The sequence below is a fragment of the Felis catus genome, chromosome F1, assembly GCF_018350175.1.
Source record: "Felis catus isolate Fca126 chromosome F1, F.catus_Fca126_mat1.0, whole genome shotgun sequence".
In the NCBI taxonomy this organism is placed as follows: domain Eukaryota; kingdom Metazoa; phylum Chordata; class Mammalia; order Carnivora; family Felidae; genus Felis; species Felis catus.
Genome location: NC_058384.1, coordinates 16,851,244 through 16,867,819, shown reverse-complemented (window position 1 = coordinate 16,867,819; position 16,576 = coordinate 16,851,244). Strand labels below are relative to the sequence as shown.

The 16,576-nt window shown below is 41.4% G+C and overlaps 1 protein-coding gene across 15 annotated transcripts in view; it reads right to left on the bottom strand.

Annotated features, from left to right (window-relative positions):
- Window positions 1–16,576, bottom strand: part of RABGAP1L (RAB GTPase activating protein 1 like) — a 762,235-nt gene that overhangs the window by 27,127 nt on the left and 718,532 nt on the right. For 10 of the 15 annotated variants that reach the window (XM_023247520.2, XM_023247522.2, XM_023247521.2 and 7 more), the window contains one exon: window positions 7,223–7,315. In XM_023247520.2, the coding sequence (XP_023103288.1) occupies window positions 7,223–7,315 (93 nt within the window). Of the gene's footprint in view, window positions 1–601; window positions 2,513–6,725; window positions 7,030–7,222; window positions 7,316–7,830; window positions 7,849–9,674; window positions 9,988–16,576 lie in introns of those variants that run through there. The other 5 variants (XM_023247523.2, XM_019821653.3, XM_045049370.1 and 2 more) reach the window with 4 other exon arrangements.

The window sequence follows — 16,576 nt, the reverse complement described above, 5'->3', positions numbered from 1 at the left end:
GGCGAGGTGGAGGGTCCCTGCGCAGGGCCCGGCCCGCGCTCACCGAGGGGTCCAGCCGGCTTTCTTGCTCGGCTGTCTGTGGCAGCCCTTCCCGAGGGGCCAAAGCTTGTGTTCCCCGCAACTGACTGAGGCGCCAAGCGGTTCGCCTTGCTGCCTCGACGGAGCAGAAAGTTCTGTCTGGACCGGCCAGGTTCATCCTGCGATGTGTCCGAGGGCGGCCCGCCCGCCAGCGCCCGGGGGGTCAGCCTCGAGCCTGGTTCGCGCCGGCAGCTGTGCCCAGCTGTGCCCAGCCGGTCGGCCCCACAGGCAGACGGCTCCCCTCTTCGCTCCGAGAAGCCTGCGGGAGACGCCGCCTACAGAACCCGGAACCCTCACACCGCACCGCTGGAAACGTCCTCCGTCCTGCACACCCTGACATCACCTGGACAGAAGGCGGACGACGCTGTCCTCCTCGGGGCCCTCCCCCCTGGCATGGGAGCCGAACAGCCGGGCAAGTTTGCTCAGTAACTTCTGGGAGGAGGATACTGCATTTTTCAGACAGACAGACGCCGGTATCACAGACACACACAGATTTAAAAAAAAAAGAAACAAAAAAACTTACCTCCTCAACAGTCATAGACCAACTACCGTTTTCAATCATAGGTACAAAGACAATTGAAAAAACAAAACAAAACAGAATATCCAATGAAATTGCACACCTACTGATACATTTACCAAACGGCAGTCACAAAAGCAGACCCCTGTCGAGGCCGGTTTGCTATTTTGTTTTTCCTGAGAGCGTCATTTACTCCAAGCTCTCTCTCTGACTGCAAACATTCGCTGGAAGAAAGTGCACTCGAGGCAGCCAGCGGGCAAGTCTCAACTCAGGAAGACGAAGCCCCTCCCTGTCCACGCTGCCATCTGCAGTTCGCGTGCTGATGGAAACGCTGCCTGTGGAACTATTAGCCGCTCCGGTGTGAGCTGTTTAGACCGTGTTACCAAAGCTGGGTGGGAGGAACTTCCTCCTGTGACAAGGTCAGAAGCCTTGCCGAACAGTTCATCTTCAGGCAACAGAATGAAATGGCCAGGGAGGGGAACGTTTCTAGTGGTCTTCTGCGTCTTGGGGGCTGGGCGGTGGGTGAGGCGGGGCGAGGGATGGGGAACGTCATTTATTCCGTGAGAAACCAGGGAAACGTGAACCGGCATCCAGAAGAAAATAAACTAAGCCTTACAGGAAAAAGTGACGGGGAAAGAGGCAGCTCCGTGGACTCAAGCTCAGCATTTTGGGTGTGTCGTCTGCTGCTAGAATGAATTCTTGGCACACGTTTTTAGAGACATTTAAGGGTCAGGAGGAAATGTTTTCCTAAAAGATCCAGCACAGTTTTATTTGCAACAACGCACTCCACTCTCACGTATTTTCCTTTGGGTAATTCTTTCCAGAGTTGATAATTATCAGCATCCCACCTCAGCAAACAGCTTTTTGACATCCAAAGACAAATGCCTACAGATAAATGTTTCAATGCCTACGTTGTCTGCAAATGAAATTTTGAGAGAGAAAAATCTGGATATCTGAAATCATTTTACGCTCTTCCTTTACCCAACATATCCTACTTTATCATTCCGGTTGAAATTTTTTAAAATTTAAATGTCAAACTAAAAACAAAATCTCGTCAGTAATAACTAACTGGCAGTTGGCTAACCAGACTGCAGTTTTTCCAGCATTTAAAAAACCAGTCTTAGATTATATACTCTAGCACAGGGGTCAACAAACTTTTCATGTAAACGGCCAGACACTAAGCACTGTAGGATTTGCAGGCCACATGGTCTTTGTTGAGACTACTCAAACTCTGCCACTGTTGTGCAAAAGCAGTCCTAGACGATGATTAATAAACAAGGGGTGTGGCTGTGTTCCGATAAAACTTTATTTACAAAAACAGGCCGTGGGCCGGTGTGTCCCACGGGCCGTAGTCTGCAGATCCCTGCTCTAGCATACAAATCAAATTCTAAAAAAGAAAACGGCTTACCGATAATGTCAAAACGTGTCAGTGTGACGCAATTTTTCTCAGGTACTACTACTTTAACAGGAAGCAAAACTTACTAAAAATGGAATACATTTTTTGGAGAATTCATTCTGGAGGTCATCAATAAGCATACTCAGAGATTCTTAATATGCATAACATTTTTGCTTCCCTCAAGTAGTAGGTATAACTCAATCAGCGAACAGGCATCATCAGAAACCACCTGCTCCTTCTTAGCCAGTTTGCTCAAGAATCCTCAACAGGGCTTAGGCTGGCAATTTCCACCGTCTTACAACAATGAGTTCACTGGATTATCCATGCTCAAAATGAGTGGCAGCCTTCTGAAGTTTATCAGGAAGTTATCACAGGCAGATGGAAACCATGCTCTTGACTATTACTACTCATTAAAAGCACATTATTTCATAAACATAAATATTTCCAAAAACCAATGAAAGCCTCGCTAATGAGGAAAACTAACAAAATATGTTTATTTTCATTGGTAGAAAAACATTTTTCAAAGATGGATTCGCTTATCTTGACTGTAAGGAAATGCCCAACACAGTAAGAGAAAGGAGAGCCATCCCCCCGCCCCCCCGCCCCAGGTTAGAAGTCTAGCAAAATTTAAACTTCTTTCACTTGACAAGTTAAAAACAAAAGTGATAACTTGTCTGTTATTTCATTAGCTATGGAAGGATGGCAAATAATGCAAGTACAAGTAAGCTTCACTTCATATTTTTGTACTGTTTCTTCCAAGTATAATTAAATAGTTTAGTTTAATTTTAACTTACATGCAGGGATGGGATGCCTGGGTGGCTCAGTCAGTAAAGCGTCTGACTTCGGCTCTGGTGGTGATCTTGCGAGTTTTTACTTTGAGCCCCGAGTCGGGGTCTGTGCTGACAGCTCAGAGCCTGGAGCCTGCTTCGGGTTCTGTATCTCCCTCTCTCTCTGCCCCTCCCATGCTCATGCTCTGTCTCTCTCTGTCTCTCAATAATAAATAAACGTTAAAAAAAAATTAAAACAAAATTACATGCAGGGACGACTGATCTACAAAAATTCGTATGTGCAAGACAAACTTTTTGTACACTTGGAGGAATTATTTTCTTCCTGTCTGAGTTACACTTTGGTAAGAGAATTACTATTTCTAACCTCATGAAAGAAATGAAACATTCTAAATTTAATTATACTAAACATGGCTAAGATACTTCAATTAGAAATGACAGATAATACTCTGTGTCCCAACTCAAGAGAGTTTGAGCATTCCTGATTCCTTCTAGGAGTTGCTCATCTCAAATAGGTGATAACATAATCTTCATTATGCTTTGGGAGACTCGCTGAATTCAATTAATTAGTTGTGCTTTTTAAAGCTTAACCCACATTTGTGCAGGTAGTTCTTTAATTAAACAAGAAAAGCATCCCATCTTCCAGAAGTAGATGAAGGCTGCAGTTCTCTAAAAGGTGCTGTCAGTAGATTACATTGTTAGAAAACTAACTTTCCCTCAACAGAAACAATTCATCTCCTTAAAACTGAAAATAGTATTATAATTCCTGGAGTTGGTAATTACTTATTAGGGGCTTGGCTACTAAATTTTAAAATATACTAAAACAGCTACACATATTCGTTTGTTTTCTGGGGGCTTGTATGAAAATGAAAACGTAGATGACGTATTTCTACGGACAAACCTTCAGTCTGAATTTCACTTCATTTGAAATAAATTAATTTACAAACCAACGTCTCAGAGTAGATAAATACCACTGCACAAATATGTCCAGGTCAAACTTAAGAAGGACAATAAAAGACGTTTAGAATAAATGCTCTATATTCTTCTCGCAATAAAGTTTCTTTTTTGTGTCTCGGAATCTAGTCATGAAGATAAGCAGAGCAGCTACACCAGAGACCATAGGAAGTCATGATACGGCTGAGTTTCAAACGCAAACTGAAGCCAACACCAGGTGGCCCACCGTGTGCACATATTTGTATAGGTTTATGTCTGGGTGCATATATATTTATGTACAAAAACGAATATTCCACCCACTTTCCCCTATAAATAGGAGCACACACAGGATTTATAGTCATTAATTAGCTCCAAATCGGACAGAAAGATCTCCCTCCCGTAAGTATGGCTTCTGTATAGGCACGTCTGGTGTCACTTGGGATCTATGAAAAGAAGATGGCGGGCTGGATGTCAATCTTCTTGAAACATTTTACTTGGGGATTATTTTTTCTTTTTGAGATGTAATTCATATACTGTACATTCATCTTTTTAAAATGCACAATTCAGTGGTTTTGGTATATTCAGAAAGCTGTACGACCATCACCACTCGCCTAATTCCAGAAGATTTTTTGTGTTTAGGGGTTCTAAAATTTAAACTTACACCAACATAATTCATCTCTTTCTTTGTGGTTGAGATTTCAGTGTTAGATTCAGGTGTGTTTGGTGACATAACTTGAAAATGTAGATATCTGCATATGCCATAAAAATAGACACAAAACACATATTTGGACACAGCCAGAATGTGACCTCCTCATTGTTGAGTCTTTAACCCTATCTCTGGCTTCCACGCAAGAGCCCTTTTTGTTTGCCGAGAGAAACAGCATCAAACTAAAAAATCTCTCAGAATATTTTATTGTATGTATGACATTTATGGGCTCTTAAAAAAAAAGTGACACAACTTTCCTAACTCCCTTGCCATAGAGTAAGCTAGGGGGTAGACGTGGCATTTTAAGCAATATGGATCTTCATGGGTGAGGAGGGGTTGTTAGTGAGCTGGCAGGTAGGACTTCTGGCTGGATGGCCATGATGATGTTTCTAAATTATTGTTAAGAATTTACGCAACACTAGGTTCCCAGCCCAAGATCTATGAATTATAAAATGCTCATGCCGGGGACACAGATCTTATTCTTGACTGGACTAAAGTCAGAAGATGCTAAGTGGTATTTCCTAGAACACTTTCCTACTTTCAGGTAATTTTCACTAGCTTCTTAATTGCCTATCTGAAAGAACAAATCTGTTAATGGTTGGAAACTATGTTGTCAACTGTCACCTTGAAAATGTGATTATAATTTGAGGACTATAACTTTATCAAGTATATTGCCAATATTAATGTTTAGCTATTATTAAAGGGGTATAGGAATATTAGTTAGATGTACTGACAAGCTATTACAATAATACAAAATAAATAGCTATAGAGGGTATCTGCTAAGTGCACGAAGAACAGGCCATCACACTCAAAGTTAAAAGTAGTATCTGTTTTCAAAACAAAAACAAAAAGTTTAATTTCACTTTGGTCCCTCAGTAAAACTGGCACACACTAACGGTCTTAATGCGTGATAAGGACTTTTTAAAACATAATAAGCCTTGTGCCGTTTGTACAGATCTACTCTGACACAAAAAGGATTAAAGAAGCAATACCAAGTTCAGCCCCAGACGGATTTTAAATATATAACTTGAGTCTTCCGTTTTCCTCTCTTCTATTTTAAAGCATTCTTCCCAGATTTTATTTGATGGCAACTAAGAAAATTAGAATGATACAAGCAGTAGGAGGGCTTCGTTTTGGATCCTTAAGAATATTTTATAATTACTGCTTCAAGCCTTTTTAAAGCAGCATGCTACATGAGCTACGTGAAAACGGGTTTTATTGGGAGGTGGTGGTGGTGGGAATTAGCTGCAAACTGTATTCTGTGAGCACCTTAAGCGTTAACAGTTATCTGCCACAGCAGTACGGGGGAATCTTATTATCACTCCTGTAGCCAGTTCGAGAAACAAGGAGAGAAACGTCAGGTTATGGGGTAGCAATACTACTGGGGAGAAATGTGAAATAGGGAAGTGGGGGACTGGAGGAACAGACCCCCAAAGGGGCTATGACTCTAGTCACAGCTGGGTAATTGGAGGAGTTGGCCTAGTGAGGCTAATAACAACCGTTTATCGAACACCAACCACGTGCTAGGTACGTGACACACAAAATCCCTCATCTTTACAAGTCATTCAAGGAAATGCCCAAGCTACATGCTTTACAGAGGAGGAAGAAGTTCACTAACAGCCCAAGCTGCTGAACAACGGGGTAGATATTGAAACCCCTAATGTGGATTCCAAATCCTACGATGGTGTTTTTGTTTTCTGAAAGCCAGGATTTGAACTCAGGCCTGACCACAAAATCCACATACTGCTGCCGGCACACCCCACTCCGAGCCCCCCACCCCCGCGCTATTCAGTTCAGCAGCGAGGACAAGCCGTTCTGTGACTACAGCTGCCCATGTGTTTCCGACCACATAAAGGCAACCGGAGTCACAGAGGTACAAGTCACCCTGTTGTGGGCGATCTGACAATGCGACCCCAGTATATTATTTGGTAGGCTATTCTGGCATTGGTGATGCTCTGTGTGAAAATGCAATATTCTCTAATCCTAATGTTACTGACATGCAGAGGGAGGGAACCATTATGCACCTGTAGGAATCTGAGGAATTAAAAACATGTTCAAGGGACAATAATATTACAGTTGGAAAAAATAAGTTCAAAATCAGTGTTTCCCCAACACTGCATCATGGGAACAGTGCTGCTAATTACCACTGAAGAGATGGATCTCTGTGAATGGCCCCATGGAAAATAAAATACTACAGTTAACTAAGATATTAAATTGAAATCACTCTGATTCTGAAACTGCATACTGTAGTGAAATGTCACTTGTTTCTCATAAATTTGTAGAAATAAATGTTGCAACAAACACCAATACTGTGCTCCATTAACCTTTGTGGGTTTTATTTTTCCTTCCAAATGAGTTTGTATTTTTAACATTTGCCACAGACAGAGGAAAGTCTGAAACATTCTGGTGCCAGTCTTGGAACAGTTCACCTTCTAACAGTCTTTGTGGATGTGACCACGCACAGCTAAAACAGTACTTTGCCATTTTCCTTTTTTTCTCATTTTTGAAAGTAGTCGATAGCCACTTTCTTTCTTTTTCCCCTCTCTTTCTCTCAGCTTCTTATGAAGACTCCCAGTATAAATGCAACAGGTGGAGTTTCCTACAAATATACAAACTGAAAGAAAAGAAATATTATGGTTGGCTACTCAAGAGTTTCCTGAAATGAAAACATACCTGGACATTTATCATGGTCAGAGAGCATCTAAGTCAATCAAAAGGGAGCGGAGGACACTGAACTTGCCACACTTACTGCGACCTTAGGGTGCAGAAGGCACTTTGCTCTGACGGGTGACCCCTGCCGCCCATACCTTGTATCTATCCATTGGGTCTTCTTGTTGCAGCTGACTCTCTCGCATTGTCTGATATTCTTTCTCATATTTCTTCAGTTTCTTGGTCGGTACCTGCAGGGATTAGAGAAAAAGCACGTTAGACAAGGCGATTCTTTAGGAAAACATTTTCTGATGTGTTTCCCACTTAAGTCTCTGGCATTCTAATGGAGCACACCCAACTCAAAGGAGAGGGGGAAGAAGTCTAGACTCTAGAGCAAGAATCTGCAACCTTTTTCTGTAAAGGTCCAGATAGTGTATTTTAGGCTTGGTGGGCCACATAGTCTAGGTCACGGCTTCCCTACTCTGTTGTTACTGCACAAAAAGCTGCCACAAGTGACACATAAACAAATCAGAGTGGCTGTGTTCCAACAACACTTTATTTACAAACATGGGCTACAGTCCGTCCATTTCTGTTCTGCAATATTGTTACGTCACAACTTTTCTTGTAAATGTATCTAACAGTGCTATTAACTCTAAATACTTTTAAGTAACATTCATTCATAGCCTTTTACCAGGTTAAAAATGAAAATTATTTTATAAAAATAAAAAAACTGAGCAACAAAAACATATTTAAATAGTCAGTATACCATCCAGCGAGAAAGAAGATTCTAAAGTTTGTCACTGAAAACTCCCAAGAAATAACAGAATCATTGTGCTGTAATGACATAATAGAAAATCATCGAAACGACTCATCTATTTCTTGCTAAAATTGTGTCATCTTTAAAAGACAGTAGTCTGTTTACTGGAAAAAGACTAGATCTTACAGAATCTTCAAATTCTTAAAATAAACAAATAAACTTAACATAGTATAAAGGTCATAGAATTTGGCACTAGATGGATCAAAGTCTGAATGCCTACCTTTTTTATTATTAACTATGAAACCTCTTGGCAAACAGGTATTTAACCTCTCTTAGCCTGAATTTCTTCATCTGTAACATGCCAGGCAAATACATTTCTCCTTCAAAATGTCTGTCAGGAGAATTAAGTGCTGTAACACAGACAAAGTATGTAAAATATTGTGTGGTTCCTGGATATTTATTATTATTATTATTTTTAATGTTTATTTATTGTTGAGAGAGACAGAGACAGAGTGTGAGTAGGGGCAGGGCAGGGACAGAGAGAGAGGGAGACATAGAATCCGAAGCGGGCTCCAGGCTCTGCACTGTCAGCACAGAGCCCGACGGGGCTTGAACTCGCGAACCGTGAGATCATGACCTGGGCCGAAGTCAGATGCTTAACTGACTGAGCTACCCAGGTGCCCCAGTTCCTGGATATTTTTTTTAATCGTTTTTTTAAAGTATTCAATAAAATTAACGTATTATAACTTCTTATATTCCATATAACAGATGAAGTTTACTTTTAGGCTTTCCTTGAACAATCAAAATGATAGAATTCCTTTCAACATCAAAATCTTTATTCAATGTTTAGGTCTTCAAGTAAGTGACTTAAGAGGAAGAAAAGGTTTGCCTAATTTTTTTTAAAGATAACGAATGTGTTATTTTTCTAGATTCTTAGGAACTTGAAGGCAGGGATGTGCGTTGATGCTCCTCAGTAACTGTCATGACACCTACTTAAGTCACTGTGTCATGATACCCATTTAAGACATTGGCCCAGACGAGGCTCTCTCAATAGAGTGTTTCTCATCAAGTTCAAAATATGGTATTTAAAAAACATGCAATTAGTGTGTGAGAATCTGGCCAGAGAATGTGTTAAATACAAAGCAGAGACGCCATGTGTCCTGCCCCATCTTACTCTAATTCTTCTGTTCCATCCAGGAGCACTCTGAAATACTGGAATTACCTGCTTCTTACCACACCTGGGAAGTTGCACAAACTCAGTCCAAATTTGAGACAGTGGATTATCATAATTCAACAACCACATGATGACAATATTCATCTGGCTGATGGGGGAATATCTCCCCAGTCGAGCAAGAAGTAAGGACATTTTTCAGGGTGTCACTGACTCGCAAAACCACTGCTGGCAAGTGTCAGGAGACACTGATTTTGTCTTGCTCCATCTCCAGAGACCTTCAACAGTCCACCCGACCAACCAGAGTGCAAAAGAGAGGGAAGCACCACCTGCCGGCCGTGTGGCCTCAAGCGCATCAGACAAACCAGGAAAACATACATGGTTGTGTGCCAACAAAACAGCAGCCACAACATGATTTTTTTCTTGACTTTAACAGGGAGCCTCCATTTCCTCTAGGTTTCTTTCCCCTGTGTGCTATTAATCATACACTCCAAAACCCAAAACCAGCCTCTTAAAATGAACTGGCAAATCTCCAGCACTGGTAGCCCTGGAGCCGAGGCAAAAGGGAAGAAGAAGGTCTCAGAGCTTCAAGCAGGGACAGGTGTTTCGGGCATTCCCGGGAGCAGGCTCAAGGGGAGAAGGGAGTTCTGTAAGGAGGGTGCTTCCTCCCGAGGCCATTTACCTTCAAGATGGGAAGTAAGTCAGGGTTTCTGCAACTGAACAGCAGTCCTATGCGGAAGTATTTCCCAGCCGGTTCTACGATGGATCCAGTCACCAATGACTGGATGCCACATTGCAAGCGTGCTTCAAAGAGCATTTCTTCTAAAACCATATTTCTCAAATTCCAAGTGCTACAGAATTTTTTTTCATGTAAAAAAGTATCCCTTTAAAAGTCAATCTTGCTACTTATGTTAAAAGGTTCATTTCAATGTGAAATTTTTTAAAAAATGCATTAAACGCCCTCAATAAGCTCATCCTTGCCCATCTGGCTGAGAGTCTAAGATGTTTGGCTTCATCGAGTTCAGGGAAACAGAGCAGGTTCCCAGAACAATATGTTGCTAGGAAACCTTCCAAGCTTATTTATCTTGTGCTGCGGGGTGATACTGAGCATCCACCTGTGATTGGCACAAAATGAAAGAGGGGAGGGGGCAGGAGGAAGGTGAGCTGATATGAAACTGTTATTTACGAGATAATCAAAGAACACAGCCTGTCACAGTTTTTTCAAACTGCATTTCAGGACAAAATTGATTTTATTTTAGGGAATATGATATTGAGCTTGAAGGTTTTCTTAGCAGAGAAAGGAATAAAATACCTCCTTAATATGTAGTTTTAATTAAAAGAACAGAAAGTCATCAAGAATTACCAGACGTGAAACAACTTATTATCTCAAGAGTGGTAGAGGTATCTCTCCCCTTGTTAAATGTTTTTAATATAAGTGTGCACTTGAAGAATCATCAATCCTTTTAAGTTTTTGAGTTTATTTATTTATTTTGAGAGAGAGAGTGAAAGTGAGGGAGGGAGAGAGAGACAGAGGGAGAAAGAGAGAATCCCAAGCAGGCTCTGCACTGTCAGCACACAGCCCGATGTGGGGCTCGAACCCACAAACCGTGAGATCATGACCTGGGCCGAAGTCGGACACTTAACTGACTGAGCCACTCAGGCACTCCGAATCACCAATCCTTTTAAATGTCTACCTAATTTGGGAGACTTCTTTCACCAACTGTTCATCTTCTACCTAATACTCCCTATTTGGCTAAGTTCAGGAAATGTCCTCAAAAAATCCACAGTTGTTTGATAAGAGCAATGATAAAAGTATTCACCAGTTCAAAATGGTGTTTATTAAAAACAAACAACCTTCGAATAGAAAAACCCTGGCAAGACAATCTCTCACAAGTATGACAGCGATCATTGAAATAATCAGCCGAGGCCTGACATTTTGGACTTAACAACTAAATTTGGGGCAGTAAGCATTTAAAACAGAACCCTTGTTTTAATCTTATGAATAGTACATGACATTTAGATATATTTCATGATATATTTAACCCTGACATTTAAATTTATAACATAACCATTTACATAGAATTAGGAATTTGGACGTGGAAGGACCTTTGGAGACCGTCTGGCTGGTATAATCCCCACCTTCAGGATGAGGAAAGTGAAGCCATGTGGCTGAGAAGGCTGGACAGACCCAGCTGGTTGTGGCAGAGCAACTGGAATCTGGGCGGCTCTCCCGTCTCTCTGGCCTATAGTCTCTTCTGGTATTGGGCTGTCAGGGGAAGTGTATTTCCCAAACTTTAGTCATTTGAATGCCATTTTCATTATTTTTGCCATGTCCAAGCACATTTTCTACTATGCTTTCCTTAAATCAACTAATTTCCTTACATAAATTTATTTTACAAGAAAAATATTTTGGAAGCAAGAGTCAATATAGACAACTATGATAGACAAAAAAAATGGCCTCCCAAAGAAGTCTGCACCCTGATCCCCAGAACCTAGGAATATGCTACCTTAACATGGCAAAATAGATTTTGTAGATGTAATTGAGGTCAAGGATCTTGGCTTGGGGAGATTATCTTGGACTTTCTGGATGGACTGAATGGAATCGTACAAAGTCATTAAAAGAGGAGAACTTTTCCAGACTTCAATCAGAGGAGATGCGACTATTGCAGAAAAGCCAAAGAAATTCAATATTGCTGGCTTTGAAGATGGAGGAAGAGGTCCCTGAGTGAAGGAATGGGGGCCTCTGGAAGCCTCTGGAAGCTAGAAAAGGCAAAGAGAGCCTTCAGAAAGGATTGCAGCGCCTTTGACACCTTGATCTTAGCCTAGTGAGACCCTGTCAGACTTCTAACCTACAGAACTGTAAAATCATAAGTTTGTACTCTTTAAAGTCTCTAAATTAGGTGACAGTAGGAGACCAATACAACATATTATAAGTTGTAACCACTATCGACTGAGCTACCATGTGTTTATAAACAAAACTCAGTTGAAAGTTTTTATTTACATTTTCGCTAAAAGCAAGATAAAAGCTTCCCTGCCCTCTTCATTTTAGAACCAACTGCAAATTGTCAACATAAGATAAACCATATACTGTTAGTTCCTGTGTTACAAGTATCAGAATAGCAGTAAGCAAAAGATAAAAACAACTCCACCCCAGACCAATGTGTAGACTCATTCAGTCCTTTCCTGCCTTCTCCTGCTCACCACTGATGGCAACTAGTTGTGGTATTTCTTAAATCTCAGTTTTTGCTAAGGATCTGTACAATGCCTGCTGATATTTCCTATTACATTTTATCATATTCCATTTTTTAAATGCCTGTTCAGACCTTCTAAAATGATTTCATGAACAGCAGTTTGAAGGACATGCACTAAATCAAGGGGCCTTTTTCATCTCTTCCCCTGATGATCACACTAAATCACTGGAGAGGCTTTATTAACTCCTGTCCTGGTCACCAATGAAGTCACCTGCCATTTACTGATGAAAATGGGTTCTATTCAGCTGTTATCAGGAAATATACAGAAAAGAGCTTTATGAACTTAAGGGAAAGGGGGTGGTAAGGGAATGGTGGGGGAGTGCTCCATGGTGACCTTCGATAACCAGGAAGAAGAAAATACAATAGTTACTAATTTGCTTTATTCTTTCAATGTTCATCATGCTGGCCTCAGTTAGAGATGTAGGAGAGGAAGACTAAAGAACATGTTCAACTTTCTTTTCCCATGCTCTCCCTCTTCTTTTCATCTAAAGCATATATATTTTTTAAGTGCTTATTTATTCATTTTGACAGAGAAAGAGCGTGAGTAGAGGAGGGGCAGACAGAGAGGGAGAGAGAGGATCCCAGGCAGGCTCTGCACCGTCAGCCCGACTTGGGGCTCAATCTCACAAACAATGAAATCATGACCTGAGCTGAAATCAAGAGTCAGACACTTAGCCGACTGTGCCACCCAGGCACCCCCTAAAGCATATATTTCTTATTTTTATGTATGACTCTAATAGAATTAAAATATGTGCATATGTATATAGATTTATAATTTTTTGTTGTCTGTCAATTAATTTAATTTTTTTAAAGCTTATTTATTTTGAGAAAGAGAGAGAGTGTGTGTACGTGAGTGGGAGAGGGACAGAGAGAGAGAGGGAAAGAGAGAGATTCCCAAGCAGGCTCTGCACCGGCAGCACTGAGCCTGATGCGGGGCTCAAACTCATGAACCATGAGATCATGACCTGAGCCGAAACCAAGAATTTGACACTTAACTGACTGAGCCACCCAGGTGACCCATATATCAACTAGTTTTAGATGAACTTGACTTAATAATCTTTATCTCACTAATCACACTTAGCTGGGCTATTGCCTTATTTTTACTTTTATTACATTATTTTGAGTACTCCTTATTAATACTTAAATTTCACGTGCATTAGTTATTTTTTTGAAAAATTTTAATAATATTTTAAAAGCTTATTTATTTTGAGAGAGAGATAGCATGAGTGGTAGAAGGGCAGAGAGAGAAAGAGAGAGAATCTTAAGCAGGCCCCACGCCCAGTGTGGAGCCCAATGCAGGGCTCAATCCCACAAACCAGGAGATCATGACCTGAACTGAAATCAAGAGAGTCACTTAACCAACTGAGCCACCCAGGCACCCCAATTTTTTTCAATGTTTATTTTTGAGAGAGAGAGAAAAAGAGTGAGCAAGCTGGGGAGGGGCAGAAAGAGAGGGAGATAGAGACTCCCAAGCAGGCTCCACACTATCAGCACAGCCTGACGTGGGGCTCAAACCCACAAACCATTAGATCATGACCTGAGCCAAAGACAGGCACTCAACCGATTGAGCCACCCAGGTGCCCCAACATTAGTTATTTTTAATAAAACATACTTCTTCTCTTACACACATGATCTTGTTGGATCTCCTAATTATCAAATGTGCTCTTTATACATTAAGGAGTTTAGGAGTCCTAAAACAGCACAGATCTTAAAGTCTGAATTGTAAATAATGGAATAATAGAACTTTTCTTTTTAATGTTTTATTTATTTTTGAGACAGAGTGAGACAGAGCATGAACGGGGAAGGGACAGAGAGACAGGGAGACACAGAATCCCAAGCAGGCTCCAGGCTCTGAGCTGTCAGCACAGAGCCCAACGCGGGGCTTGAACCCACGAACTGTGAGATCATGACCTGAGGTAGAGTTGGACACTCAACTGACTGAGCCACCCAGGCGCCCCACTAGAACTCTTAAGTAACAAACTTGAAGCACACCCATCACATTAACCTAAGGGAAACTCACACACAGAAAAGAGAAAGAGACACAACACAGCAGATTGTATGTGTGGAGAATTTCAACCTGGTCTACACTCTGCAAGGTACATGGCATGGTTTCTGGCACAGGCTGATCTTATGCAATTGTGCATCAGTTTTGTGAAAAGTTGATTCCCAATTTAAGTAGAGAAAAGAATCTAGGAGCTACTAGTGTTTCTCGAGGTAGGAGTGCTATTGTCATTTTGGGTGGAATGATTTTGGGTTGTATTAGGTTCCACTTCCCGTTTCTGAGCCCTGAGTGTCCTTGGCCCATTTAGATGTCACCTATCAAATGCTGGTAGTTTCCTCCAGTCATTGTTACAATTAGGATGTCCAATACAGCTTTCCGAACAGGGAGGGGAGGACACTCGGTAATGGGAGGCACAAAGGGTAGACACTTGAGAAAAAGTGGGTTTTGTGCTGAAGGGCTCTGACTGTGCTTCGGGAAAGCCAAGGGGAGGCCTGGACCGGCACTCGAGGTAGTCAGCACTGCATTCGTACATTCTGACGTCCGCATCCTTCCGCTCTGTTTTTGATCGGCAGTAACCGGCACTCAGAGAAACATGGAGTGTCTGCATGTCAAAGAATTCCCTAACGTTTTTAAAGCTATAATTTAGAAAATTATATATTTAAGCCTCTCAACAACTCTGTGAGGTATTATTTAGATTTTACAAATAAGGGAATTGAAGAGAGGTAACTTTCCCAAGATCAAACAGCTGGTAAACGGAGAGTCAGAGTGGGGATCTAGGCCACCATCTACCTCCAGATTCTGCCCTCTTCAACCACTTTGCTCTACTGCCCGGGACCAATGAAGGCAAATCTCCTCAAGAAGCTGACAGTCTTGGTGCACCTGGGTGGCTCAGTCGGTTAAGTGTCCGACTCTGGCTCAGGTCATGATCTCACAGTTTGTGGGTTCGAGCCCCGCGTCGGGCTCTGTGCTGACAGCTCGGAGCCTGGAGCCTGCTTCGGATGCTGGGTCTCCCTCTCTCTTTCTCTGCCCCTCCCCAGCTCGTGCTCTCTCTCTCTCAAAAATAAATAAACATTAAAAAAAAAAGCTGAAAGTCTTGATGTAGTGCCAAGTAAGTGTCTAATTACCATATAGTTTTGCAAGTGCAATAAAAGGCATATAAGTACATATGTTCATAAAAGATACAAGGGTGATCAAGAAGAAATTCTTTTGGGGGGAGGGGAAGGCACACTCCAGTGAGGAGGATTTCCATTATGACTGGTTTATGTAAGCTTTCCTGACCAATTAAAAAATAGCATTTCCCCTGTGCTAAATTTTAACAATGGGCTAGTCACTTGTCAGATGTATTATTCAAAGCTTGATGAATCTGCTTCTCTATTTCAAAGATGAAAGACACAAAAATATTTATTAATGGATGCAAATACTGGCACAGTAAGCCACTATTTAAATAAAAAGGCTGCTAGGATCTCTTTAATATTTTCCTGGCTGGTCAGGAGTCTGAGTGCCTAAAAATCAATAAGCCAAAGGTACTAGAAATTATGTATCACTCTTGCTCACTTCAGATAATTTCTTAGAATGAGTATAAATGATCCCGTTTAATACATTAATCATTAGAGAGAAAAACAAATAGATAACTATAGTAGCATATTTCTTGGTGACCTGGGGTACAGGGGGCTGAGAATTTCTAATTCAGAGTTAGTTCTGCAAGGACCCGTCAAAATCTGGAGAGAAAGTGGATCAGTGGCGATCAGAATTCTAGCAGTCAGTTTGCAGTGGCCTAAATTCCTGGGAAGAAATAGATGGGAAGGAGTCAAGAGAAGAGGGCCATGTCCTGTGAGGCTTCACTTAATCCTCTTCACAGTGTTCAGCAAATGAAGCTACTTTGAGTCTTGTTGAGCTTTTAAGCACTAGGATGAAGGGGAAACATAGTCAATGACATTTTTACCCCACAGGATTGGTGGGGGGAACCTTCAGAGAACATAAGAGCCTATAAATGATTACTAATTGTATTCTTTGTTTTTTAAAGATTTATTTATTTTTGAGAGATCGCAAGGAGGGAAGGGGCAGAAAGAGAGGGGGACAGAAGATCCGCAGCAGGCTCTGTGCTGACTGCAGCAAGCCCGAGCGGGGCTCGAACTCACAAACTGTGAGACCATGACCTGGGCCGAAGTCGGACGCTCAAACGACTGAGCCACCCAGGCGCCCCAACTGTATTATTCATTTATTAAGGTACATTTAACAGATAACATATTAGTTTCACATGTACGATATGAGGATTCAAGATTTGTATATACTACAAAATGATCACAGCAAGTCTAATTAACATCCGTCTCC